Source organism: Hemiscyllium ocellatum, chromosome 12 (genome assembly GCF_020745735.1).
Source record: "Hemiscyllium ocellatum isolate sHemOce1 chromosome 12, sHemOce1.pat.X.cur, whole genome shotgun sequence".
Classification (NCBI taxonomy): Eukaryota; Metazoa; Chordata; class Chondrichthyes; order Orectolobiformes; family Hemiscylliidae; genus Hemiscyllium; species Hemiscyllium ocellatum.
In genome coordinates, this window is record NC_083412.1 from 102,354,480 (window position 1) to 102,381,447 (window position 26,968).

General features: G+C 49.1%; 1 protein-coding gene across 2 annotated transcripts; it reads left to right on the top strand.

Annotated features, from left to right (window-relative positions):
- The first annotated feature begins 1,349 nt into the window (after positions 1 to 1,349).
- cryaa (crystallin, alpha A) lies at positions 1,350 to 26,968 on the top strand. 2 transcript variants are annotated; one of them, XM_060833902.1, is made up of 3 exons: positions 1,350 to 1,413; positions 12,847 to 12,969; positions 26,547 to 26,968. In XM_060833902.1, exons 1-3 carry the CDS (start codon positions 1,357 to 1,359, stop codon positions 26,766 to 26,768), a joined length of 402 nt encoding a protein of 133 aa, XP_060689885.1. In that variant the 5' UTR covers positions 1,350 to 1,356; the 3' UTR covers positions 26,769 to 26,968. The 2 variants fall into 2 exon arrangements, with proteins under 2 accessions (XP_060689885.1, XP_060689884.1); XM_060833901.1 differs by lacking the exon at positions 1,350 to 1,413 and adding an exon at positions 10,061 to 10,261.

Sequence of the window (26,968 nt, forward strand, 5' to 3'; positions counted from 1 at the left end):
GGAGAGATAAATGAGAGGAGGGTGGTGGTGGAGTGGGTGGGGGGGGGGGGATGTAGCATAGAATACAATAGGCGAATGGGAGTGGGGATGAAGGTGATAGGTCAGGGAGGAGGGTGCAGTGGATAGGTGGGAAGGGAGATAGGCAGATAGGACAAGTCATGGGGACAGTGCTGAGCTGGAAGTTTGGAACTGGGGTGAGGTGGGGGGAGGGGAAATGAGGAAACTGTTGAAGTCCACATTGATGCCCTGGGGTTGAAGTGTTCCGAGGCAGAAGATGAGGCGTTCTTCCTCCAGGCGTCTGGTGGTGAGGGAGCGGCAGTCAAGGAGGCCCAGGACCTCCATGTCCTCGGCAGAGTGGGAGGGGGAGTTGAAATGTTGGGCCACAGGGCAGTGTGGTTGATTGGTGCGGGTGTCCCGGAGATGTTCCCTGAAGTGCTCTGCTAGGAGGTGTCCAGTCTCCCCAATGTAGAGGAGACCGCATCGGGAGCAACAGATACATGACACCGGTGGTTGTGCAGGTGAAACTTTGATGGATGTGGAAGGCTCCTTTAGGGCCTTGGATGGAGGTGAGGGAGGAGGTGTGGGCGCAGATTTTGCAATTCCTGCGGTGGCAGGGGAAGGTGCCAGGATGGGAGGGTGGGTAGTTAGGGAGCGAGGACCTGACCAGGTAGTCACGGAGGGAACGGTCTTTGCGGAAGGCGAAAAGGGGTGTGGAGGGAAATATATCCCTGGTGGTGGGGTCTTTTTGGAGGTGGCGGAAATGTCGGTGGATGATTTGGTTTATGTGAAGGTTGGTAGGGTGGAAGGTGAGCACCAGGGGCGTTCTGTCCTTGTTACGGTTGGAGGGGTGGGGTCTGAGGGCGGAGGTGTGGGATGTGGATGAGATGCATTGGAGGGCATCTTTAACCACGTGGGAAGGGAAATTGCGGTCTCTAAAGAAGGAGGTCATCTGGTGGAATTGGTCTGCCTGGGAGCAGATACGGCGGAGGTGGAGGAATTGGGAATACGGGATGGCATTTTTGCAAGAGGTAGGGTGGGAAGAGATGTAATCCAGGTAGCTGTGGGAGTCGGTGGGTTTGTAAAAAAATGTCAGTGTCAAGTTGGTCGTTGTTAATGGAGATGGTGAAGTCCAGGAAGGGGAGGGAGGTGTCCGAGGTGAACTTAAGGTCGGGGTGGAATGTGTTGGTGAAGTTGATGAGCCCTTTAACTTCCGCGTGGGAGCACAAGGTGGCGCTGATGCAGTCATCAATGTAGCGGAGGAAGAGGTGGGGCGTGGTGCCGGTGTAATTACGGAAGATCAACTGTTCTACGTAGCCAACAAAGAGACAGGCAAAGCTGGGGCCCATGTGTGTGCCCATGGCTACCCCTTTGGTCTGGAGGAAGTGGGAGGATTTGAAGGAGAAATTGTTGAGGGTGAGGACCAGTTCAGCTAAACGAATGAGAGTGTCAGTAGAAGGGTACTGTTGGGGATGTCAGGAGAGGAAGAAATAGAGGGCTTGGAAGCCCTGGTCATGGCGGATGGAGGTGTGGAGGGATTGGATGTTCATGATGAAGATGAGGCATTGGGGGCCAGGGAAATGGAGGTCTTGATGGAGGTGGAGGGCGTGGGTGATGTCTCGAACGTATGTGGGGAGTTCCTGGACCATGGGGGGGGGTAGGACAGTATTGAGGTAGGTGGAGATGAGTTCAGTGGGGCAGGAGCATGCTGAGACAATGGGTCGACCAGGCTGGTCGAAGGTAGAATCGGGCGGTGAGGAGATCCCGGACTATGAGATTGGAAGCTGTGGGTGGGAGATCTCCTGAGGTGATTGTGGGGGCAATGGTCCTGGTGGTGATTGTGGATGCGATGGACGGTGATTGTGGAGACGGTGATCTTTGCGGTGATTGTGGTGGTGGTGATCCTGGCAATGATTATGGGGGCAATGGTCCTGGCGGTGATTGTGGAGATGATGGTCATGGCGGTGATTGTGGGGGCGGTGATTGTGGGGGCGGTGATTGTGGGGGCGGTGATTCTGGTGGTGATTGTGGGGGCGGTGATTGTGGGGGCGGTGATTGTGGGGGCGGTGATTGTGGGGGCGGTGATTCTGGTGGTGAGTGTGGGGGCGGTGATTGTGGGGGTGGTGATTGTGGGGGTGGTGATTGTGGGGGCGGTGATCTGGTGGTGATTGTGGGGGCGGTGATTGTGGGGGCGGTGATTGTGGGGGCGGTGTTCCTGGTGGTGATTGTGGGGGCGGTGATCCTGGTGGTGATTGTGGAGGTGGTGGTCATGGCAGTGAGTGTGGGGGCGGTGATTGTGGGGGCGGTGATTGTGGGGGCGGTGATCCTGGTGGTGATTGTGGGGGCGGTGATCCAGGTGGTGATTGTGGGGGCGGTGATTGTGGGGGCGGTGATCCTGGTGGTGATTGTGGAGGTGGTGGTCATGGCAGTGAGTGTGGGGGCGGTGATTGTGGATGCGGTGATCCTAGCGGTGATTGTGGGGGCGGTGATTGTGGGGGCGGTGATTGCAGGCGTGGTGATTGTGGAGGCGGTGATTGTGGGGATGGTGATTGTGGGGGCGGTGATCCTGGTGGTGATTGTGGAGGTGGTGATTGTGGGGGCAGTGATTGTGGGGGCGGTGATTGTGGGGGCGGTGATTGTGGGGGTGGTGATTGTGGGGGCGGTGATTGCGGGCGTGGTGATTGTGGGGGTGGTGATTGTGGGGGCGGTGATCCTGGTGGTGATTGTGGAGGTGGTGATTGTGGGGGCGGTGATTGTGGGGGCGGTGATTGTGGGGATGGTGATTGTGGGGGCGGTGATCCTGGTGGTGATTGTGGAGGTGGTGATTGTGGGGGCGGTGATGGTGGGGGCGGTGATTGTGGGGATGGTGATTGTGGGGGCGGTGATTGTGGGGATGGTGACTGTGGGGGCGGTGATTGTGGAGGTGGTGATTGTGGGGGCGGTGATTGTGGGGGCGGTGATTGTGGGGATGGTGATTGTGGGGGCGGTGATCCTAGCGGTGATTGTGGGGGCGGTGATTGTGGGGGTGGTGATTGTGGGGGTGGTGATTGTGGGGGCGGTGATTGTGGGGATGGTGATTGTGGGGGCGGTGATCCTAGCGGTGATTGTGGGGGCGGTGATTGTGGGGGTGGTGATTGTGGGGGCGGTGATTGTGGGGGTGGTGATTGTGGGGGTGGTGATCCTGGTGGTGATTGTGGGGGCGGTGATTGTGGGGGCGGTGATTGTGGGGATGGTGATTGTGGGGGCGGTGATCCTAGCGGTGATTGTGGGGGCGGTGATTGTGGGGGCGGTGATTGTGGGGGCGGTGATTGTGGGGATGGTGATTGTGGGGGCGGTGATCCTGGTGGTGATTGTGGAGGTGGTGATTGTGGAGGTGGTGATTGTGGGGGCGGTGATCCTGGTGGTGATTGTGGGGGCGGTGATTGTGGGGGCGGTGATTGTGGGGATGGTGATTGTGGGGGCGGTGATCCTGGTGGTGATTGTGGAGGTGGTGATTGTGGGGGCGGTGATTGTGGGGGTGGTGATTGTGGGGATGGTGATTGTGGGGGCGGTGATCCTAGCGGTGATTGTGGGGGCGGTGATTGTGGGGGTGGTGATTGTGGGGGCGGTGATTGTGGAGGTGGTGATTGTGGGGGCGGTGATTGTGGGGGCGGTGATTGTGGGGGTGGTGATTGTGGGGGCGGTGATTGTGGGGGTGGTGATTGTGGGGGCGGTGATCCTAGCGGTGATTGTGGGGGCGGTGATTGTGGGGGTGGTGATTGTGGGGGCGGTGATTGTGGGCGTGGTGATTGTGGGGGTGGTGATCCTGGTGGTGATTGTGGAGGTGGTGATTGTGGGGGCGGTGATTGTGGGGGCGGTGATTTTGGGGATGGTGATTGTGGGGGCGGTGATCCTAGCGGTGATTGTGGGGGCGGTGATTGTGGGGGTGGTGATTGTGGGGGCGGTGATTGTGGAGGTGGTGATTGTGGGGGCGGTGATTGTGGGGGCGGTGATTGTGGAGGTGGTGATTGTGGGGGCGGTGATTGTGGGGGCGGTGATTGTGGGGGTGGTGATTGTGGGGGCGGTGATTGTGGGGGTGGTGATTGTGGGGGCGGTGATCCTAGCGGTGATTGTGGGGGCGATGATTGTGGGGGTGGTGATTGTGGGGGCGGTGATTGTGGGCGTGGTGATTGTGGGGGTGGTGATCCTGGTGGTGATTGTGGGGGCGGTGATTGTGGGGGCGGTGATTGTGGGGATGGTGATTGTGGGGGCGGTGACCCTGGTGGTGATTGTGGAGGTGGTGATTGTGGGGGCGGTGATTGTGGGGGCGGTGATTTTGGGGATGGTGATTGTGGGGGCGGTGATCCTAGCGGTGATTGTGGGGGCGGTGATTGTGGGGGTGGTGATTGTGGGGGCGGTGATTGTGGAGGTGGTGATTGTGGGGGCGGTGATTGTGGGGGCGGTGATTGTGGGGGCGGTGATTGTGGGGGTGGTGATTGTGGGGGCGGTGATCCTAGCGGTGATTGTGGGGGCGGTGATTGTGGGGGTGGTGATTGTGGGGGCGGTGATTGTGGGGGTGGTGATTGTGGGGGTGGTGATCCTGGTGGTGATTGTGGGGGCGGTGATTGTGGGGGCGGTGATTGTGGGGATGGTGATTGTGGGGGCGGTGATCCTGGTGGTGATTGTGGAGGTGGTGATTGTGGGGGCGGTGATTGTGGGGGCGGTGATTTTGGGGATGGTGATTGTGGGGGCGGTGATCCTAGCGGTGATTGTGGGGGCGGTGATTGTGGGGGTGGTGATTGTGGGGGCGGTGATTGTGGAGGTGGTGATTGTGGGGGCGGTGATTGTGGGGGCGGTGATTGTGGGGGTGGTGATTGTGGGGGCGGTGATTGTGGGGGTGGTGATTGTGGGGGTGGTGATTGTGGGGGCGGTGATTGTGGGGATGGTGATTGTGGGGGCGGTGATCCTAGCGGTGATTGTGGGGGCGGTGATTGTGGGGGTGGTGATTGTGGGGGCGGTATTGTGGGGGTGGTGATTGTGGGGGTGGTGATCCTGGTGGTGATTGTGGGGGCGGTGATTGTGGGGGCGGTGATTGTGGGGATGGTGATTGTGGGGGCGGTGACCCTAGCGGTGATTGTGGGGGCGGTGATTGTGGGGGCGGTGATTGTGGGGGCGGTGATTGTGGAGACGGTGATCCTGGCAGTAATCACGGAGGTGGTATAGTTGACGGTGGCTGCGGTCTGCTATCAGCCTGAGCAAAAGTTATGGCATTGTTTGCTGCGGTGGTGGTGGTGAGTGCGGCTGCATGACTAATGGTGTCCGACCGGTTCTGGAGGCTGGGAGAAGGTTCTGGAATGATTGAGGAATCCTGAGTTTGCAGGTCAGTACATGAAAGATTTGTGTCCTTACATTCTTTGTTGAGTGGATTCATCTCTGGATGAAGAACAGCAAAGGTCCTTTGCAGGTCTGGGAGAGTGTGGCTCTGAGCTGGGCCGGGGCTGACTGCAGGGAGACTAGGTGGCAGTGCATTGCTGTGAGCATGGAGTGGAGCATCCGGAGGGAGAACTGTTTCTGGATGCTTTGCATTTGTTGTAGGTACTGGTTGTCCTGGTTCGATCCAAATTGTGCTGGCCTGAATGTAGTCCGGAGTCCGTGTGGGATCAGTCGGTTCCGTAGGCAGGCGCTGAGGAAGGAGATGTGGCTGTGGTAGTGAGTCTGTTTCAGGGCAGAGGAGCTGACCTGGGGGGTGCAGTGATGAGGAACTTATGCTCGAAATGTTGATTCTCTTGCTCCTCGGATACTGCCTGACGGGCTGTGTTTTTCCAACACCACTCCTTTTGACTCTGATCTCCAGCATCTGCAGTCCTTAGTTTCTCCTGAAGTTGTGTGAGTGGACAAACACATGCTGATGCAGTAGAAATGGATAGTTGGACTGTTATACACCTCATGTGAAAAACAGAATAGCAGTGTATCAGTGAATAGTGATATGTTGGGAAGTGTGCACATTCAGATGGATCTGGGTGTCTTTGTACTTCAGTCAGTGAATGTAGACAGGGCAGGTGCACTGAGCAGTTCAGAAGGTGAATGTTATATTACCTTTATTACAAGAGGATTTGAGTTCAGAATTAGAGATGTCTTACTGCAGTTATTCAAGACTTTTGTAAAACCACACCAGAGGTATTATGAACAGTTTTAGCCTGTAACTAGTGAGTGCTCCAGGGATCAGTGCTGATATTCATGATTTGGATGAGGAAAATGAATGTCCTTTAGGACCCGACCAGCTCGATCAGGAGTGCTGCTGCCAAGCCACTCTTGGTGGTGGACATAAAAATCTCCCACCCAGAGGACATTTTACATTGCTGTCACCCTCAGTGTTTCTTTCAAATGTTGTTCAAAGGGAAGAGTACTGATTCATCAGCTGAGGGAGGATTGTAGGTGGTAGTGAGTAAGAGGTTTCCTTGTCCATGTTGTAACCTGAAGCCATGAGACTTCATGGGGTCAGAGGTCAATGTTGAAGACTCATGGGTAACTCTGTTCCAACTGTATGTCACTGTGCCACCACCTCTGCTGGACCTGTCCTCCCAGTGAGAGATGACATGTCCAGGGCTGGTGATGGTGGGGTCGGGAACGTTGTATAATTCCATGAATGTGACTGTTAGACATTTAGCTTGACTAATCTGTGAGACAGCTCTCTCAACTTTGGCAATAGGCCCCAGGTGTTAGTAAGGAGGACTTTGCAGGGTTGACAGTGCTATGTCTGCTGTTGTGTATTCAGGTTCCAAGATCAAAGCCAGGTGATCTGTCCAGTTTCATTTCTTTGTAGGGACTTTGTATTGTTTGTTGTAACTGAGTGGCTTGCTAGGCCATCGGGGGGTCAACCACATTGATATGGGTCTGGAGTCACATGTAGACCAGGCCAGGCAAGGATGGCAGATTTTTAAAAGAAATTTAAAAATGTTATTATTATTTATTGTTTGTGGATGTGGGTGTCATTGTCTGCCCTTGAGGAGGTGGTGATGAGCTGCCTTCTTGAATGACTGCAGTCCATGTACTGTGAGCTGACCCACAATGCCCTGAGGGAGGGAATTCCAGGATTTTGATCCAGCGATAGTGAAGGAACAGCCACATATTTCCAAGTCAGGATATTGAGTAGCTTGGAGGGGAATTTGCAGATGGTGGTGTTCCCATACATCTGCTGCTTTTCTCCTTCTGGATAGAAGTGGTCATAGGTTTGGAAGGTTCTATCTAAGGATCTTTGGTGAGTTTCTGCAGTGCATCTTGTAGATGGTACACACTGCTGCTATTGAGCATTGGTGATGGAGGGAATCAATGTTTGTGAATGTAGTGCCAATCAAGTGGGCAGCTTCGTCCTAGTGTTAAGCTTCTTGGGTGTTGTTGGAGCTGCACTCATCAGGCAAGTGGGGAATATTCCATCACAGGTCAGGCAGCATCCAAGGAACAGGAGATTCAACGTTTCGGGCATAAGCCCTTCTTCAGGAATCCTGATTCCTGATGAAGGGCTCATGCCCGAAACGTTGAATCTCCTGTTCCTTGGATGCTGCCTGACCTCCTGCGCTTTTCCAGCAACACATTTTCAGCTCTGATCTCCAGCATCTGCAGTCCTCACTTTCTCCTCGAATATTCCATCACTCTCCTGACCTGTGCCTTGTAGATGGTGGACAGGCTTTGGGGAGTCAGGAGGTGAGTTACCCACCACAGTATTCCAAGCCTCTGACCTGTTGTTGTAGCCATTGTGTTTATGTGGTGAGTCCAGTTGATTTTCTGGTCAATGATAATGTCCAGGATGTTGATAGTAGGGTATTCAGTGATAGTAACACCATTGAATGTAAAGGGCAGTGGTTAGTTCATCTCTGATTGGAGATGGTCATAGCCTGGCATTTGTGTGGCATGAATGTTACTTGTCAGCCCAAGCCTGGATATTATCTCGATCCTGTTGCATTTGGACATGGACTGCTTCAGTATCTGAGGAGCTGTGAATGGTGGGAACAGTGTGCAATCATTAGCGAACGTCCCCACTTCTGACCTGATGTCGGAGGAAAGATTATTGATGAAGCAGCTCAAGATGGTTGCACCTACTGGTGAACTACTGCAGAGATGTCCTGGAGCTGAGATAACTGACCTCCAGTAACCACAACCATCTTCCTACATCTCAGAGAAAGCCTCTGACTATCCACCCCATCCAGACCTCTCATCAGTTTATATACTGCCATTAGTTTGCCTCTCAGCCTCTGATACTCTGGTGAAAACAATCCAAATTTGTCCAACTTCTCCTTGTAGATATCACACTCTGATCCAGGGAACTTCCTGGTAAACTTTTTTTTAACCAAATCCTCCACAACCTAGAGGGCGGCACGGTGGCACAGTGGTTAGCACTGCTGCCTCACAGCGCCAGAGACCTGGGTTCAATTCCCGCCTCAGGCGACTGACTGTGTGGAGTTTGCACATTCTCCCTGTGTCTGCGTGGGTTTCCTCCGGGTGCTCCGGTTTCCTCCCACAGTCCAAAGATGTGCGGGTCAGGTGAATTGGCCATGCTAAATTGCCCGTAGTGTTAGGTAAGGGGTAAATGTAGGGGTATGGGTGGGTTGCGCTTCGGCGGGTCGGTATGGACTTGTTGGGCCGAAGGACCTGTTTCCACACTGTAAGTCATCTAATCATCTAATCATCTTCCTATTGTGCGGTGACCAGAACTGCACACAGTTCTCCAAATGTGGCCTAATTAAAGATTTTGCAGTTGCAACTGGACTTGCCAACTTGTACTCAATGCCCTGACCGATGAAGACAAGCATATTGTATCCTTCTTGACTACTTTATCCACTTGTGTAGCCACTTCCAGGAAGCTATGGACTTACACCACAAGGTCCCTTCTGGTCAGAGGTGGCCTGTAGGTTCCTGCTTTCTGTCTCCCTTCCAGTTTGAATAAATGAGTTACATTTGCTGTTTTCCAATTTATTTGAACATTGCCTGAGGGAGTTTGGTAAAATTAAAGCCAATGCATTAATGATTTAATTAGCCACTTCTTTTAAGACCATAAGATGTTGAAGCCTTTTTTTACTTCTTCAAGGGCTGAGGGTGTTACTGGCTGAGGCAGCCTTTATTGTCCATCCCTAATTGCCCAGAGGGCAGTTAACAGTCACATTTCAGTGGGTCTGAAGACATTTGTAGGCCAGACCAGGTAAGGATGGCAGCTTCTGTCCTGGAAGGGCATTTGTGAACCAGATGGCTTTTCTGACAATTGACAATGGATTGATGATCATTATTAAACTCCTAATTCCACACTTATTTATGGAGTTCTAATTCCACCATCTGCCTTGGTGGGATTGGAACCCAGGTCTCCAGTGCCTTACCTAGTTCTCTGGGTTACATGCCAGCAATAATACCCCTAGACCATCACCTCCCAATTGTCCACCGTTTTAGCCAAAGGCCATTTTTGCTGGAGTTCCTCAGGATTGGGTCCTCATTCCAACTATCCTCCCATTGGGGAGTGCCACCACCTGTAAGTTCCCCTGCACGTCACTCACTATTCTGTCTTGGAAATGTATCACCAATCTTTCAGTATTGCTGGGCAAAGGTCCTGAAATTCTCTCCCTAATTGCATTGTATGACTCCCAGCAGCTTCTAGACTGCAGCAGTTCAAGGAGGTCAATGCAACTTAAAGATGCACATTAAACATAAGCCTTGACAGTGACTCTTGACAACTCAAGAAGGATTAAGATAGACACTACCTGTCTCCTAATGTTCATGTTTTACACGTGGTGGAGGTTCTAACATGTCATGGGACTGACTGTTCAGACTAATATGATTATGGAAATATACTGACAGTCTGTGTCCTATCTTCCTTTGCCTGAACCGCTGTTGATTTGGAGAGTTAATTTCCACAGTCAGCAAAGCTGGGAGTGTCCTGCCCAGTCAACCGTCCACCATCTGCTGACAACCAACAGTTTTTCCAACTTCCGTCATGAGTTTGTCATTCCAGAATCATCCAGACTGCTGTTTTATTTGTGACCACACATATATAAATGGGATGAGTGACTGGGTCTCACAGCCCTGCAGCTTTGTGATTAGCCAGCAGGAGAGAATGGATCTTGCGATTCAGTATCCCTGGTTCAGACGTCCTCTGGCTTCTTTCTATCCAAGTCGCCTCTTTGATCAGTTTTTTGGAGAAAGTCCTTTTGACTATGACCTATTTCCTATCTTCTCTTCCACCATCAGTCCCTACTACAGGCTGCCAGTATTTCGGAACTTTCTGGACTCAGGCATATCCGAGGTAACGATCTATGTTTTTAACTGAAAAGTTTGTTAATTAATGATTCATGCAGCAACAGTAACTCCAGTAAGAATGAATGACATCTGTCTGAAACATTGTGAATTGTTCAGATATTGTTCAACAACTAATTCTACTGAAGTTTCCGGGTCAACATACATTGAGTTAAGCAATACCTTCTAGAGGACAGTTAATACTGCAAATAATTTATGTTCAGCTCAAGATGAACAATCTCCATTTCTCCTGTTATAGGCACAGTGAGAAAGTCAGAGAAAGAGGGGATTGTGCAGGAGGGATGTGAGTGAGGGAGGGGCTGTGAGAGACAAAGAGGGGAGTGAGTGAGGTACAGGAGATGTTAGTAAGGAAGGGGAGATGTGAATGAGGGGGGAGATTTGAGTGAGGAAGAGTGTGTGTGTGTGATGCTGGGGGTGTGAGTGAGTGAGGAAGGGTGTGAGTGGGTCAAGGCTGTGCGTGAGAAAGCTGGGGATAGTGAGGAAGAGGGTCATAGTGAGGGAGCGAGTAATAGTGAGCGTGGAGGTGATGGTGAGCAAGAATGTGAGGGAGGAAGTGAGGAAGTGGGTGGTGCTGAGGGAGACAGTGGGAGACACTGGCTGGGTGAGGGGACAGGGCATCCCCTAAGTGGTGGGGGATGGAGTTTGGACATGGAGAGGACTGTCATGGAAATAGGAATTGGTTGAGGACATAGTGGATGCTCTGCTTTGTGCTCCGAGGGACTGTGATGTAGTTGACTCTCTGACTTCCCATTTGCTGCAGTTATTTACCAGACCTGGAGCTTTCGAGTCATCTGCAGCCTCAGATGCTGCCCACTTGGATATTTGATTTTCCGTTATAGTAGTTACATCGTTAATGAAGAGATTGAATAGTTGAAACCCCAACAACAATACTTGTGTCACATCACTAGTCATATTCCTCCATTCCCACTCACCGCTGCCCCCTGCTGATCAGCCAGTTTGAGGCATTTTTGAATTGTCCTGTTTGGAGATGTTAATACACACCTCTGGAACAGGTGGAACGTGAACCTGGGGTTGGGGGGGCTACCTGGCTCATTGGGAGGGATACTTCCACAGCACCACAAGAAGACCCACCTAACCAATTCCAGAATTTGTCTTCAGTTCCACGAGCCACAACTTTAGCTCACATTTCTTCTGAGGGGTTTTATTGAGCACATTCTGGAAATCCATATAAATGACATCCACCCACTCACCAGTCCACTGCATTAATCATTCAAAACATTTCTTCTGGTTCATGTATGACACACCCTTTAGAATACTCCCCTGCTCTCTCTCATCAGCTGAAACTTTAGCAGATATTTAGTCAATTATTAATAATAATCTTGCAATTAGCAGACAGTAAATGTTGGGCTAAATGGTCCTTAATTCTCAGTTACACACTCTCACCTCTTTTAAATAGCTGAGTAATGTGCATTTTCCAAAACATCAGGAACACTTCCAGTATCAGTCAGAACTTTGGAAGATGACTGTCAGTTTGCACAGACCTCTCACCTACTTTCTTTCAAACTCTTCATTAAACTACCCTGGTTCTGGGGAAATGGCACTGCTTAGTGGGAAGAAGTTTCCTCTACACTGTCCCCATCAAACACTCCCAGGGACAGGGACAGCATGGGGTTAGATACAGAGTAAAGCTCCCTCTGCACTGTTCCCATCAAACACTCCCAGGACAGGGACAGCACGGGGTTAGATACAGAGTAAAGCTCCCTCTACACTGTCCCCATCAAACACTCCCAGGACAGGGACAGCATGGGGTTAGATACAGAGTAAAGCTCCCTCTACACTGTCCCCCATCAAACACTCCCAGGGACAGGGACAGCACAGGGTTAGATACAGAGTAAATCTCCCTCTACACTGTCCCCCATCAAACACTCCCAGGACAGGGACAGCACGGGGTGAGATACAGGGTAAAGCTCCCTCTGCACTGTCCCCATCAAACACTCCCAGGACAGGGACAGCACGGGGTTAGATACAGAGTAAAGCTCCCTCTACACTGTCCCATCAAACACTCCCAGGGACAGGGACAGCACAGGGTTCGATACATTCATATCACAGGATCTTAACAAAAGTGTCACAATTGTGAAAGGAGGGAAAGAGAGATAGAAGCAAATTGCTCTCATTAATAAAGGGAATAAAGCAAGGGGCCAGAGAGACAAGATTAAATTGAAGCGATTTAGAACAGAGTGCAGGAGAAATTCTTCATAACAGTTAGTCTGTGGAATTTACCTCAAAGGTGAGAGACTGAGCCGGAAAAAGTGAACATTGGAGACAAGGTGAATGTAGGAGAAGCTGATGAAATGATTTGGTTGATAGGATGAGTAAATCTGATTGGTTAACGTATTTGTGAGACAGATAAGCACCAATATTGGCTGGTTGGGCTGAATGGCCTGCTTTCTGCTTTCCATACGCCACATGTTTTTTTATAAAGTTATTGAATGATTTTTGTCACAGGTAACTCTTGCAGAGAGTGATTCATATCGTGCTGTAATCTTCACACAGAGTTCCAAGTTGAGTTGAAAGTGTGGTGTGTTACTGCTTACACATATTGTGTTGTTTCAGGTGCGTTCTGAGAAGGACAGATTTATGATTAACCTGAATGTCAAACATTTCTTACCTGAGGAGCTGACTGTGAAGCTTGTTGATGACTTTGTGGAGATTCACGGCAAGCACATAGAGCGTCAGGTGGGTAAAGGTTTCTCTTGTGTTCAGATCACCTTTTACTAAGTGTCATTGAGTGAGGGATAACTTTGTAACCTAACACCATTGCTCTTGACAGTACTAGTGACAAAAAAATGTAATTACTAGCTTCATTCAGTGACTGTACTGTGGGCTGTTGCTTTTGGCCTTTCCAATGTAGTAGTGCCCAGGGTAATGTTGCTTATCGCTTGTCAGCCTGAGTCCCAGATCTTGTGCCTTTTGAACACAGGCTGTTTCAGTACCTGAGGAGTGGTGAATGGTGCTGAACATTGTGCAATCATCGGTGAACATCCCCATTTCTGACCTTATAATGGAGGGAAGGTCATTGATGAAGCAGCTGAAGATGGTTGGGCCGTGGACATTACCCTGAAGAACTCCTGCAGAGATATCCCGGAGCTGAGATGACTGACCTCCAACAACTGTGTAAAAACAATGACTGCAGATGCTGGAAACCAGATTCTCTGGGATGGTCCTTGGGATGGTCCTTGGGATGGTCTCTGGGATGGTCCCTGGGATGGTCCTTGGGATGGTCCCTGGGATGGTCCGGGGAGGGTCCTTGGGATAGTCCCTGGGATGGTCTCTGGGATGGTCCCTGGGATGGTCCCTGGGATGGTCCTTGGGATGGTGCCTGGGATGGTCCGGGGAGGGTCCTTGGGATAGTCCCTGGGATGGTCTCTGGGATGGTCCCTGGGATGGTCCCTGGGAGGGTCCCTGGGAGGGTCCTTGGGATGGTCCCTGGGATGGTCCCTGGGATGGTCCCTGGGATGGTCCTTGGAATGGTCCCTGGGATGGTCCCTGGGAGGGTCCCTGGGAGGGTCTCTGGGATGGTCCCTGGGATGGTCCTTGGGAGGGTCCCTGGGAGGGTCCCTGGGATGGTCCCTGGGAGGGTACTTGGGATGGTCCCTGGGATGGTCCCTGGGAGGGTCCCTGGGATGGATGGATTGTTTTACGAGCAAAGACTAAACAAGTTGGCACTCTACTGAGTGGAGTTAGACAAATGAGAGGTAATCTTATTTAAACCTATAGGATTCTTAAGGATCTTGACAAGATAAACGCTGAGGATGTTTCCTCTCATGGGAGGGTCTAGGACCATCTCAGAATAAAGAGATGCCAATCAAGACTGAGACAAGAAGGATTTTCTTCTCTTAGAAGGTTGTGAGTCTTTGGAACTCCTTGCCATAGGGACTGTGGGAGCAGGATCTTGTGCCTATTTAAGCCCGAGATAGATGGACTTTTGATCAGTCAAGGAATTAAGGGTCACAGGGAAAGGACAGGAAAGTGGACATGAGGAATGTTTGATCAACCATGTTCCTAATGAATGGCAGAGCAGGCTTGAGGAGATGAACAACTTGCTCCTTTTCCTTTCTCTTATGGTTCTGGTTGTTTACTTGGGCTTTCAGAAGGCTTTCAATTAGGCCCTGTATAAGAGATGCGCGTGTAAAATTACAGCGTATGGGTTTGGGGTAGTGTACTGTCTTGGATAGACTGGTTAGCAGACAGGAAACAAAGAACAGGAATAAATGGATCATTTTCCAAGTGGCAACCAATGACTAGTGGGGTGCCACAGTTAAAAATGCTTGGACCCGTTACTTGTTTTGCTTAGTTGGTTGGAAGACTGTTTGTGATGCAGAGTGATGATCAATTCCTGCACCAGCTGAGGTGACTGTGAAGGTCTCATCCCTTGCCTGGAATCTAGTGACTTTGACACGAGCCCACCACCAGTTATCAGTCTCTCATGAGAGAGTAACCCTATGGATATCTAGGATTATGGCAATTTAATTCACAATGTGTATTAGTGATTTAGGTGAGGGATTAAATACAATCTCTCTAAATTTCTCACCAGGTTGGGGGTGGCCGTGGGAGGGAGCGGTGGGCTGGGAGAGGATACAGAGATGCTTCATTGTGATTTGGACAAATTAAGTGAGTGAGTAAATGCTTTACAGATGCAGTACAATGTGGATAAGTATGAGGTTATCCCCTTTGGTAGCAAAAATAGGAAGGCAGATTATTCCTTGAATGATAGATTGGGAAAGGGGAGGTGCAACGGGACCTGGGTGTCCTCATACACCAGTCGCTGAAGGTAAGCGTGTAGGTACAGCAGGGGGTGAAGAAGGCAAATGGTAAGTTGGCCTTCGTAGCGAAAGGAATTGGATGCAGTAGCAGGGATGCCTTGTTGCGATTACACAGATCAGAGTGGTGCTGGAAAAGCACAGCAGTTCAGGCAGCATCCAAGGATCAGGAAACTCGACATTTCGGGCGAAAGCCCTTCATCAGGAATAGAGGCAGAGTGCCTGTAGGGTGGAGAGATCACCTAATCTAGAATCTGGTTTCCAGCATCTGCAGTCCTTGTTTTTACTTGTGATTACACAGGGCCTTGGTGAGACCACACCTGGAGTATTGTGTGATGTTTTGGTCTCCATATCTGAGGAAGGATGTTCTGGCTGTAGAGGGAGTGCAATGAAGGTTTACCCGACTGATTCATGGATGGCGGGACTGGCATAATCAGGAGAGTCTAGACTTGTTAGGAATATATTCACTAGAGTTTAGAAGAACAAGAGGGAATCTCATAGCGACCTACAAAATGCTGTCATGACTGGATGGTGAAAAAATAGGAAGATGTTCCCAATGACCAGGGAGTCCAGAAACTCAATAGCAGCAGTGTGTACCATCTACAAGATCCACTGCAGAAATTTACCAAAGATCCTCAGACAGCACCTTCCAAACCCATGGCCACTTCCATCTAGAAGGACAAGGGCAACAGATGCATAGAAACACAACCATCTGCATTCGCCGCCAAGTCACTCACCATCTTGGCTTGGAAATATATCGCCATTCCTTCACTGTCAACATTGTGGAATTCCCTCCCCGGGGGCAGTGTGGGTTAACCTACAACATGGGGACTTCAAGAAGGCAGCTCCTCAGGGGAATGTGGGATGAGCTATAAATGCTGGGCAGCCAGTGATGCCCATGCTTCACACGTTCATGGGGCTAAAGGGGTGAAATGGCATGGGTGAAAACAGGAATAGTCCAGTCAGTTGGATGATCAGCTATAATCATATTGAATGGTAGAGCAGGGTTTTAGTGGGCTCAAAGATATACTCCTTGTCCTGTTTTCTGTGTTCCTATATTTCTGTCCTGCTGCTCATGGCCCACAGTTCCTCATGGATGCCCAGTCTTGAGTTGCTAGGTCTGTTTGAAATCTATCCATTTTAGTATAACACTAAGGAGAATACTCTCAATGTGAAGGTAGCTCACTCTTAACAATATTGTCGTGGATAGATGCATCTGCAGCTGACAGATTAGTAACGATGAGGTGAAGTTCAGTTGAAAAATGTGCTGGAAGAAGAAGGGCTTAGGTCCGAAACGTCGATTCTCCTGCTCCTCGGATGCTGCCTGGCCTGCTGTGTTTTTCCAGCACCACATTTTTCAACTCTGGTACTCCAGCATCTGCAGTCCTCACTTTCTCCAAGGCTAAGGTGAAGTATGTTTTTCCCTCTCGTTGGTTTCCACACTACCTGCCAGTCTAGCAGCAATGCCCTTTAGGATCTGACCAACTTGATCAGTCGTACTGCTGCTGAGCCACTCTCCGTGTGGAGTCTGAGGACCCAGAGTACATTTTATGCCCTTACCATACTCACTGCTCCCTCCAAGTGTTGTTCATTAGCTCTAGAAGAACAATTTGTGATGATCAGCAGGAGGTTTCTTTGCCCATATTTAACCTGAGAAGGGAAGGAATTGATCTTTTCTGCTCTGTCAGGGTAAGTTCCTCAGCTTCCTCACCCTCAGTACCAGCGCTCACTCTAACCCCAACACTGTACACACCTCACCCCAGGACACAGAACTGCAGCTCTCATCATTGCCAACAGCATGTCTAGTCAAGAGGTCTTGCAAACTGTTGACCCTTCTTGTTGTCCGTACTTCCCATTCACTCACAGGGGACATCACTCCAAAGACTTCTCTTATCCATTTCCATCATACTCAATCCTCCCTTTGTCTCATTGCAGGAGAAAGTTCCATGAGATGGCCAAGACTGACAGGGGCAAGTGGACTGACCCCAGGCCCCTCACTCCATTTGAGAAACTTTTTGAGTTAGCTTCAGAGGAGGATGACCACCTGTGTGAGGACAGAGAGACTTCAGTACGCAACCAACCCAGTGCTGTGCCCCGTCCCATCAACACTGATACTAACTCATTCTTAACCTGCACAAGCTCTTAAACATTAATTCCACCTCTTCTCTCATACAAACATTAGTGACTCCAAGTGACCCTCTGTCCTGATGGGCCCAGCACCAGAGACCCTCAGCTCTACCTCCACCTCTGAGAAGGAAGCCACTGAGGCTGAGACCTGAGGCCTGAAGACCTGTCCCTTCCACCAGCTCTAAGACGGTCACCTCAATGGGTTCTTCTTCTAGATTAGACTGGGGAGCTCAATCTGTTGAGCACCTCACTGACACCTCTCCACCACTCATCGCCCTAGGTCTCCAACAGTCAGAGGCCTGAGACCAGGCTGAGGATGATCACATGGTCTCCCAAAATGTCAGACAGTGCAGTGACTTGTCAGAGGCAGTTGGTAAAGGTGATCAAAAGGTGAAGGAGTCCATCAAACTTATCCAGACCATGTTAGCTCTGATATGAGTTTGGAGTGTTTCCTCAGCCATGGTGACTGCCATGGAGAGCAAGATCCAGTCCCCTCAGTGCCAAGACCCGCACTCCATCGCTCTCACTATGTGATACTCAGCATCAACAGCAAGGGGAGGGACCTTGACCACTCCCCAGGTTCCCTTTTCTCTCAGAGACACAGCGTGGTTTGAACAGGTATGATGCCCATAAGCTTCCTCTCAGGTCACTGAGCCTGGGTTTCCCTCCTTACACCAGCCTGTGATTCTGAAACCAGCAGAAAAATACTTAGTGACTGTACGTAGGTGGCACATTGATACAATATTGTTAGTAACCATTCACTTTTATAGATGTATGTTCATTTGTAATCTTAAACCATCTGCTCATGTGAAATGAGCAGACACCCCAAAGGTGACAGAAGTTGTAATGGCCAGGCCTGGCTAATCTCTCACCAGTAAATGATTCCTTGCTTGCACATTAGATCATAAGATATAGGAGCCAAATTAGGCCATTCGGCCCATTACATCTGTTCCTCCATTTGATCGTGGCTGATGCGTTTCTCCATTCCATTCCTCCCATAATCCTTCATCCCCTGACTAAGCAGGAACCTATCTATCTCTGTCTTAAATACCCTCAATGGCTTGGCCTCCACAACCCCCTCCAGTTATGAGTTTCACACATTAACCACCCTGAAGACACTCCTCCTCGTCTTCGCTCTGAAGTGTTGACACTTCACACTGGGCCTGTGCCCTTAGTCTCTCCTACCAGTGGAAACAACATCTTTACGTCTGCTTTATCCAGGCCTGATGAAGGGCTCCTGCTCCTTAGATGCTGTCTGACCTGCTGTGCTTTTCCAGCACCACTCTAATCTTGTCTCTAATCTGCAGTACCCACTTTCGCCTTTATCCAGGCCTGTCAATGTTCTGTAAGTTTCAATGAGATCCTTCTGGACTCACTGATTTCAGACCCAGAGTCCTCAACCACCTCTCATTCGGCAAAACCTTCATCCTTGGGATCATTCTTGTCAACCTCCTCCAACACCAGCCTATCCTTCCTTAAATACGGGGTTCAAAACTGCACACAATGTTCCAAATGTTGTCTGTCCAGAGCCTTATACACCTCATTAATACATTTCTGCTCTTGTTTTATAGCCCTCTGAAATGAGTGCCAACGTTGCAGTTGCTTTCCTAACTGCCAATTGATCCTACCTGTTAACCTAAGACAATCTTGAACTAGGACTCCCTTTGTGCTACAGTTTTCCAAAATCATTCCCCATTTAGAAAATAGTCTCCATCTCTATTCCTTCTACCTCATACTTCCCACATTGTGTGCCGTCTGCCATTCCTTTGCGCACTCTCCTACCTGTCTAAGTCCTTCTGCAGCCTCCCCGCTTTCTTAACCCTGCCTGTCCCTCCACCTGTCTTTGTGTAACTGCAAAAATAGCAACAACACCCTCAGTTCCTTCGTGCAGGTTGTTGATACATAATGTGAATAGTTGTGATCCCAACACTAATCCCTGTGGACCCTCAGTAGGCTGCCATCTTGAAAAAGACCCCTTTAATCCTACTTTCTGCCAGCCAGCCAATCCTCTATCCATGCCAGTACCTTGCCCCTAACACCATGGGCTCTTAGAACCATAAGAACTAGGAGCAGGAGTAGACCATCTGGCCCTTCTAGCCCACTCCATCATTCAATAAGATCATGGCTAATCTTTACATGGCCTCAGCTCCCACCATCACCATGGCCCTTAATTCCTTTCCTGTTCAAAACATTATCTATCGTGACTTGAAAAGCATTCAATGAGAAAGCCTCAGCTCCTTCAATGGCAGGCAATTCCATGGATTCACAACCCTCTGGGGAAGAAGTTCCTTCTCAATTTGGTCCTAAATCTGCTCCCACTAACTTTGAGGCTATGGCCTGTTGTTGTAGTTTCACCTGCTGATGGAAACATCTTCCCTGCTTCTATCCTACCTATTCATTCATATTTCTATAAGATCCCCCCCCTCGTTCTTCTAAATTCCAATGAATATAATCCAAGCCTACTCAGTCTGTCCTCATAAGCCAACCTTCTCAACTCCAGAATAAAATTAGTGAGCCTCCATTGCATTCTCTCCAGTGCCAGTCCATCCTTTCTCAAGTAAGAGACCAAACCTGCACACTGTACTCCAGGTGTGGCCTGACCAGCACCTATACAGGTGCACTTTAACCTCCCTGCTTTTAAACTCAATCCCTTTAGCAATGAAGGGCAAAATTCCATTTGTCTTCCTAATAACCTGTGGCTCCTGCAAACCAACCCTTTATGATTCATTCACAAGGACACCCAGATCCCTCTGCACAGCAGCATGCTGTAATGTTTTACCATTCAAATAATCGTCCTTTTCACTGTCACTCCTACCAAAATGGATGACTTCACATTTATTAACATTGTATTGCATCTGCCAGACCTTTGCCCACTCACTTAATGTATCTATGTCTGTCTGCAAAATTTCACACTGCACACTTAGCTCTGCCACTCAGCTTAGTGTTATCCGCAAACTTTGACACATTACACTTGGTCCCCAACTCCAAGTCATCTATGTAAATTGTGAATGATTGTGGTGCCGAATCGGATTCTGAGGCACACCACTAGTTACTGATTGCCAGCCACAATAGCACTCATAATCCCCACTCTTTGCTTCCTATTAGTTAACATTCCTCTATCCATGCTAATACATTAATTGTAACACCCCGCATCTTATGCAGTAGCCTCTTGTGTGGCACCTTGTCAAAAGCCTTTTGGAAATCCAGATACACCACATTGACTGGGTCCCCGTTCTCCATCTTGCTTGTAATGTCTTCATAAAATTCCAATAGATCAATTAAGAATAACCCGCCCTTCATGAATTCATGCTGCATCTGCCCAGTGGGACAATTTCTATCTCGATATCTTGCTATTTCTTCCTTGATGATAGATTCAAGCATTTTCTCCATTACAGAGAAAAGGTTAAACTAACCGGTCTATTATTCCCCATCTTTTGTCTACCGCCTTTTTTAAACAGTGGCATCACATTTGTTGTTTTTCAATCTGCTGGAACTGCCCCAGAGTCCAGCAAAGTTTGGAAAATTACCACAAGTGCATTTGCTGTTTCTCCCACCATCATTCCATCAAGGCCAGGAGATTTGTCTACTTTTAGCTCCATTAGCTTACCCAACACTACCTCTTATCAGTCAGTCTCTTATTTGTCTGGCTCCTGTGTGGAACCTTGTCAAATGCCTTCTGGAAATCTAAATAGATCACGCCCACTGGCTCTCCTACATCTAACTTGCTTGTTACCCCCTCAAAGAAGGCAAAACCTTCCTTTGATGAAGCTGTGCTGACTCAGACCTATTTTACCATATACTCTACCATCTCATTCTTAATAATGATTCTTAGATCTTACCAATGACTGAGGTCAGGCTAACTGGCCTACAGTTTCCTTCCAATCATCTCTGACCTGCTCTTCCTTTACCACAGAGGAGGCTGGGACAGTATATTCAAAACCGAGATCGACAGATTTTAGTCAGTAAAGGAATCAGGGTGAGAGGGAAAAGGCAGGAAAGTAGAGTTGAGGATTATTAGGTCAGCCTCCACTTGGCTGAGCCCATCCTCACTTTGAACAAATTCTCTTTGAACACCTCTCATTTTCTTCAGGTCAGAGGGGTGACCATGGGTCCTCACATGGACCCCAGCTAGATCTGCTTCTTGTGGGGTAAGTGGAATATTCCTTGTTCCAGACCCATCCTGGCCCCCATTCACAACTCTTTCTCTGATATATGGATCATATAATCAATTCTGCTTCCCTCCGTCATGCAGAATTGAAAAAGTTAATCGATTTTGCTTCCAATGTCCCCCCGCCCTCACTTTCACCTGGTCTATCTCAGACTCCCCCTTGGAGAAAGTGAGGTCTGCAGATGCTGGAGATCAGAGCTGAAAATGTGTTGCTGGAAAAGCCTCCTGAAGAAGGGCTCATGCCCGAAACGTCGATTCTCCTGCTCCTTGGATGCTGCCTGACCTGCTGCGCTTTTCCAGAACACATTTTCAGCTCAGACTCCTCCTTCCCTTCATTGACATCCCTGTTTCCATTTCTGGGGATAGACTGGCCACTAACATCCACTATAAATCCACCGACTCACACAGCTACCTGGACCATCCATCCTCACACAAAAACAGAAGTTGCTGGAAAAGCTCAGCAGGTCTGGCAGCATCTGTGAAGAGAAATCAAAGTTAACATTTCAGATCTGGTGACCCCTCTTCAAATTTCTACTTTCTCTTCAGAGATGCTGCCAGACCTGCTGAGCTTTCCCAGAAATTTCTGAATTTATTTCTGCTTTACAGCATCCGCAGTTCTTTCTGACTTTATCTGGGCTGAAGGTTGACAAATCTGGGAACTAGATGAGCTTCATCCCAAAGTGAAGGAGATGGTTGTAGAGATAGTGGATGCATTGATAATTATCCTTCAGCATTCTAAAGATTCTGGAAAGATTCCTGCTGATGATAAAGTAGCAAATGTAACCCAGCTATTTCACAAGGGGAGAGACAAAATAAGATCATTTTGTTTCATGTCAGCCGCAGGGAAAAGATTAGAATCTCTGAAATGATTTATGAAGGAGAAATCATCTTTGACAAATCTGGTGGAATTTTCTTTCCAATTTCAACACCTTGGGAATTACCATTGACCAGAAACTAAATTGGACTCATCATATAAATAAAGTGGCTCCAAGACCAGGTCAGAAGGTAGGAATGCTCAGGCAGGTAACTCACTCTGTAAACTCCCCAGAGCTTGTCCACCATCAACCGGCACAAGTCAGGAGTGTGATGGAATACTCCCCACTTGCCTGGATGGGGGCAGCTCCAACAACACTCAAGAAGCTCAACACCATCCAGGGACAAGGCAGCCCTGACTTGATTGACACCACATTCACAAACATCCACTCCCTCCACCACCAATACTCAGGAACAGCAGTGTGTACCATCTACAAAATGCACTGCAGAATTTCGCCAGAGATCCTCAGACAGCATTTTCCAAACCCACATCCACTTCCATCTAAAATGACAAGGGCAGCAGATGTTTGGGAACACCACCACCTACAAATTCCCTCCAAGCCACTCTCCATCCTGACTTGGACATATGTCAGTATTCCTTCACTGTCACTGGGTCAAAATCCTGATAATTCCCAACCTAAGGGCACTGTAGGTCAACCTGAAGCACATGGACTGCAGCAGTTCACCACCACCTCCTCAAGGGCAGTTAGGGATAAGCAATAAATACTGGCCCAGCCAGTGATACCTACATCCCATGAATGAAGTGGAGTGTGTGAATGGACTAACAGGCAAGTTCCCTGATCTGGAATGGGAGGAGTCATAGAGACCTCCCAGCACTCCAGCAGGAGAATCAACGTTTCGGGCATAAGCCCTTCATCAGCAATGAGGCTTGCGGGCCAAGGGGGGTGGAGCTGGGGAAAATACCTGGGAATGATAGATAGATGAAGATGGGGGAGAAAGTGATTGGTCAGAGAGGAGGGTGGAGCAGTGAGGCAGGAAGGAAGATGGACAGGTAGGAACAGTTCAAGAGGGCGGTGCCAAGTTGGAGGGTTGGGAGTGGGATAAGGTGGGGGGAGGAGAGATGAGGAAACTGATGAAACCCACATTGGTCCCATGTGGTTGAAGGGTCCCAAGGTGTTCTTCCTCCAAACGTTGGGTGGTTAGGGTTTGGCGTTGGAGGAGGCCCCGGACTTGCATGTCCTTGAAGTCGGAGGGGGAGTTAAAGTGTTCAGCCACAGGGCAGTGGGGTTGGTGGGTGCGGGTGTCCCAGAAATGTTCTCTGAAACGATCTGCAGGTTGGTGTCCTGTCTCCCCGATGTAGAGGTGACCACACCCGGTGCAGTGGATGCAGTAGATGACACATGTGGAAGTACAGATAAATTTCTGTCGATTGTGGAGGATCCTTTGGGCGGAGGTGAGGTGGGAGGTGTGGGAACAAGGTTTGCACTTCTTGCAATGGCAGGGGAAGATGCTGGGAGGGGACAGTGGGTTGGTGCGGAGTGTGGACCTGACAAGGGTTTCGCGGAGGGAATGGTCTCTCCGAAATGCAGGTAGGGATGGGAAGGGAAATATATGGGCAGCACGGTGGCACAGTGGTTAGCACTGCTGCCTCACAGTGCCAGAGACCTGGGTTCAATTCCCAACTTGGGCAACTATCTGTGTGGAGTTTGCACATTCTCCCCGTGTCTGCGTGGGTTTCCTCCGGGTGCTCCGGTTTCCTCCCACAGTCCAAAGCTGTGCAGGTTAGGTGAATTGGCCATGCTAAATTGCCCATAGTGTTAGGTGACGGGGTAAATGTAGGGGAATGGGTCTGGGTGGCTTGCTGTTCAGCAGGTCGTTTCTACACTGTAAGTAATCTGATATCTCTGGTAAGTATCTTGCCCAACACCATGGACTCTTATCTTAATTGGCAGACTCCTGTGTGGCACTTTTTAAGGCCTTCTGAAAATCCAAATAGATCACATCCACTGGCTGACCTTTGTCTAACTTGCTCATTACCTCCTCAAAGAATTCTAACAGATTTGTCAGGCGTGACCTCCCCTTGATGAAGCCCTGCTGACTTGGCTCTGTTTTCCCATGCACTTCCAAGTACTCCACAGTCTCACCTTTAAAAAATCCTAAAATCTTACCAATGACCAAGGACAGCCTCACCAGCCTATAGATTCCTATCTTCTGCCTCTCTCCCTTCTCAAACAGGATTGTTACATTAACTATTTTTCAATCTTCTGGGACCCTCCATGACTTTAGTGATTCCTGAACGATCCCGAGCAATGCCTCTACAGACTCCTTTGCTATCTTCTTCAGAACCCTGGGGTGTAGTCCATTTGGTCCGGGTGATTTATCCACCTTCAGACCTCTCAACTTCCCCAGCAGTTTGTCCTTTAGTGACGGCCACAAAACTCACCTCTGCCCCTGACTCTTTTGACATTCTGGTATGCTGTTGGTGTCTTCCACTGTGAAAACTGATGTAAACTATCTTTCAGTTCTTTGTTCCCCATTACTATTTCTCCAGCCTCATTTCCCAGCAGGCCAATGTTCACTCTTGCCTGTTTCTTACCTCTTAGCTCTCGAAAAATATTCTTGCAATCTTCCTTCATATTACCAGCTTTCTTACGCTCAGATTTCATCTTCACCACCTTATTGTTTTTTTAGTTATCCTGGCCAGTTTTTAAAGGCTTTTCTAATCCTGCTGAGCTGAATTTCTGTTGGGCCTCCTGAATCACCCCCAGAAACTCCTACCATCCTCCCTGCTCGGCTCCCCTTCCAATCAACTCTGGCTCGCACCCCCCTCATGTCTTTGTAGTTACCTTTATTTAATTGTAATACTGTTACATCTGATTCAGTCATCGCCCTCTAAAACTGCAGGGTGAATTCTATCATATTATGGCCACTACTTCCTGATGGTTCCTTCACCTTATACTCCCCAGTCAAGTCTGCAAACACCTCGTCAAAGACAGGGGCTTGAATTTGGAAAGTGAGTGGCCAAGGGGATGTAGACAAGAAAGTTCAGAGCTTGGGACCCAGACACTAACGATGGATGGTTAAACCTTGGGGCTTGTGTAAATGTGAGCAGATGTCATGGAGGGTATGTGACAAAAATATCAGGGCAAAGCCATGAAAGGATTTAAGAACTAGACTAGAACTTTGAAATTGAGATATTATTGGCACTTCCAAAGATGCGGTGGTGAGGAGGTTTTGAGGGAGTTTGTTCGATAGGAATTTGATGGAGGTACTAGCAGAAGCTCCCCAGATTCAGGAGGGTGAAAACTGAGACAGAAAACAAAGTCCCCAAAGCCAGCAGTGAATGATGGGCCTCCCTGATGTAGATGTATGTGAGACAAAGAAGGTTTCTTCCCCAGATGTGAGGGTACACATTTTAAATCTGCGAAAAACCATTAAACCAAATTGAATCAAATGCAAGGTATTAGCCTTTGAAGGGGCATTGTAACAAAAGTCTGAAATCTGAATTAAAATATCATTTTGTGTGGAAGTGTCAGAGAAGGTTGAGAGGTGACTTAATTGAGACAGAAGATAATCAGAGGGTTAGATAGGGTGGGCAGGGAGAGCCTTTTACCTCAGATGGTGATGGCTAGCACTAGGGGACATAGCTTTAAATTGAGGGGGTGATAGATATAGGATGGATGTCAAAGGTAGTTTCTTAACTCAGCGTAGTTGGAGTGTGGAATGCACTGCCTGCAACAGGAGTAGACTCGCCAACGTTAAGGGCATTTAAATGGATAATCATGGATGAAAATGGAATACTGTAGGTTAGATCGGTTTCACAGGTTGGTGCAACATCGAGGGCCAAAGGGCCTATACTGCACTGTAATGTTCTATGTTCAATGCTGAACTTTAACCCCTGCTAGACCCACTGATTGTCTGAGGCCTCAAGCATTCCCTCTCCAGCGGCTCCTGAGGAAAGGAACCAAGCCGTCAGGTTGCTCAATTCTTGAGACCACCAGCTAGCTGGATATCTGACATTGGCCAGGCTGAGGAGCAGACTCATGAGGAAAGCTGCTGTTCTGCCTGACCTCCTCCACAATGAGTGGCCAAAGATCAGAAGCATGGGGCTGAAGTGCAAACTAATTTGAGTAGTGACGCTCTTAGGAGGTGAAGAAGGGGCTGCATCCTGCTAACCCCATGTTTGTATGCAATGTGGACTCCTCATGGCTGCAAAATACAGAGGGCTGGGCATCAATGAACCACCTTAACATTCTCTTGCATGGGACTACAGCCTGAATTAGCCCAGGTGCAGGCATATGAGTGGGTAGGAGCGGAAATGTGAATGGGGGTGTCGAAGGATCAACTGGTATTCAAAAATGGGAGGTAGGAATTACCTGTATATTGTTTACTAGGTAGTCTGATGAATTATTCTCTGTCTATAGGAAGACCAAGGTCGTGTTTCCCGTGAATTTTGCCGCATTTACCGTCTTCCTGGTAACCTGGACCAGATGGCTATTTCCTGCTCACTGTCTGCCGATGGCTTATTAACATTGTGCTGCCCCAAGATCAGAACAGGTGAGGATTCCAACCAGCAAGATCGACCCATCCCGGTGACCCGAGACGAGAAGTTTGGTAACCAACCTGAGATCAAAGCAGATCCATGAGCAACAGAGAGAGAGCGAGATGCTCACCTTGGTACCGAAACCTGGGTTAAAACCTGTGGTGCTCTGAAGGTGGAGGTACCAATGAAATTGTCAGCCGTCACACTAGATGCAAATGTCCATGTCATCTTTTTCAGACCTGGCTACAACTTCCTTTTGTGTAGTTTCTTTCATTGTACTGACAGTAGGCACAGAGCTGACAA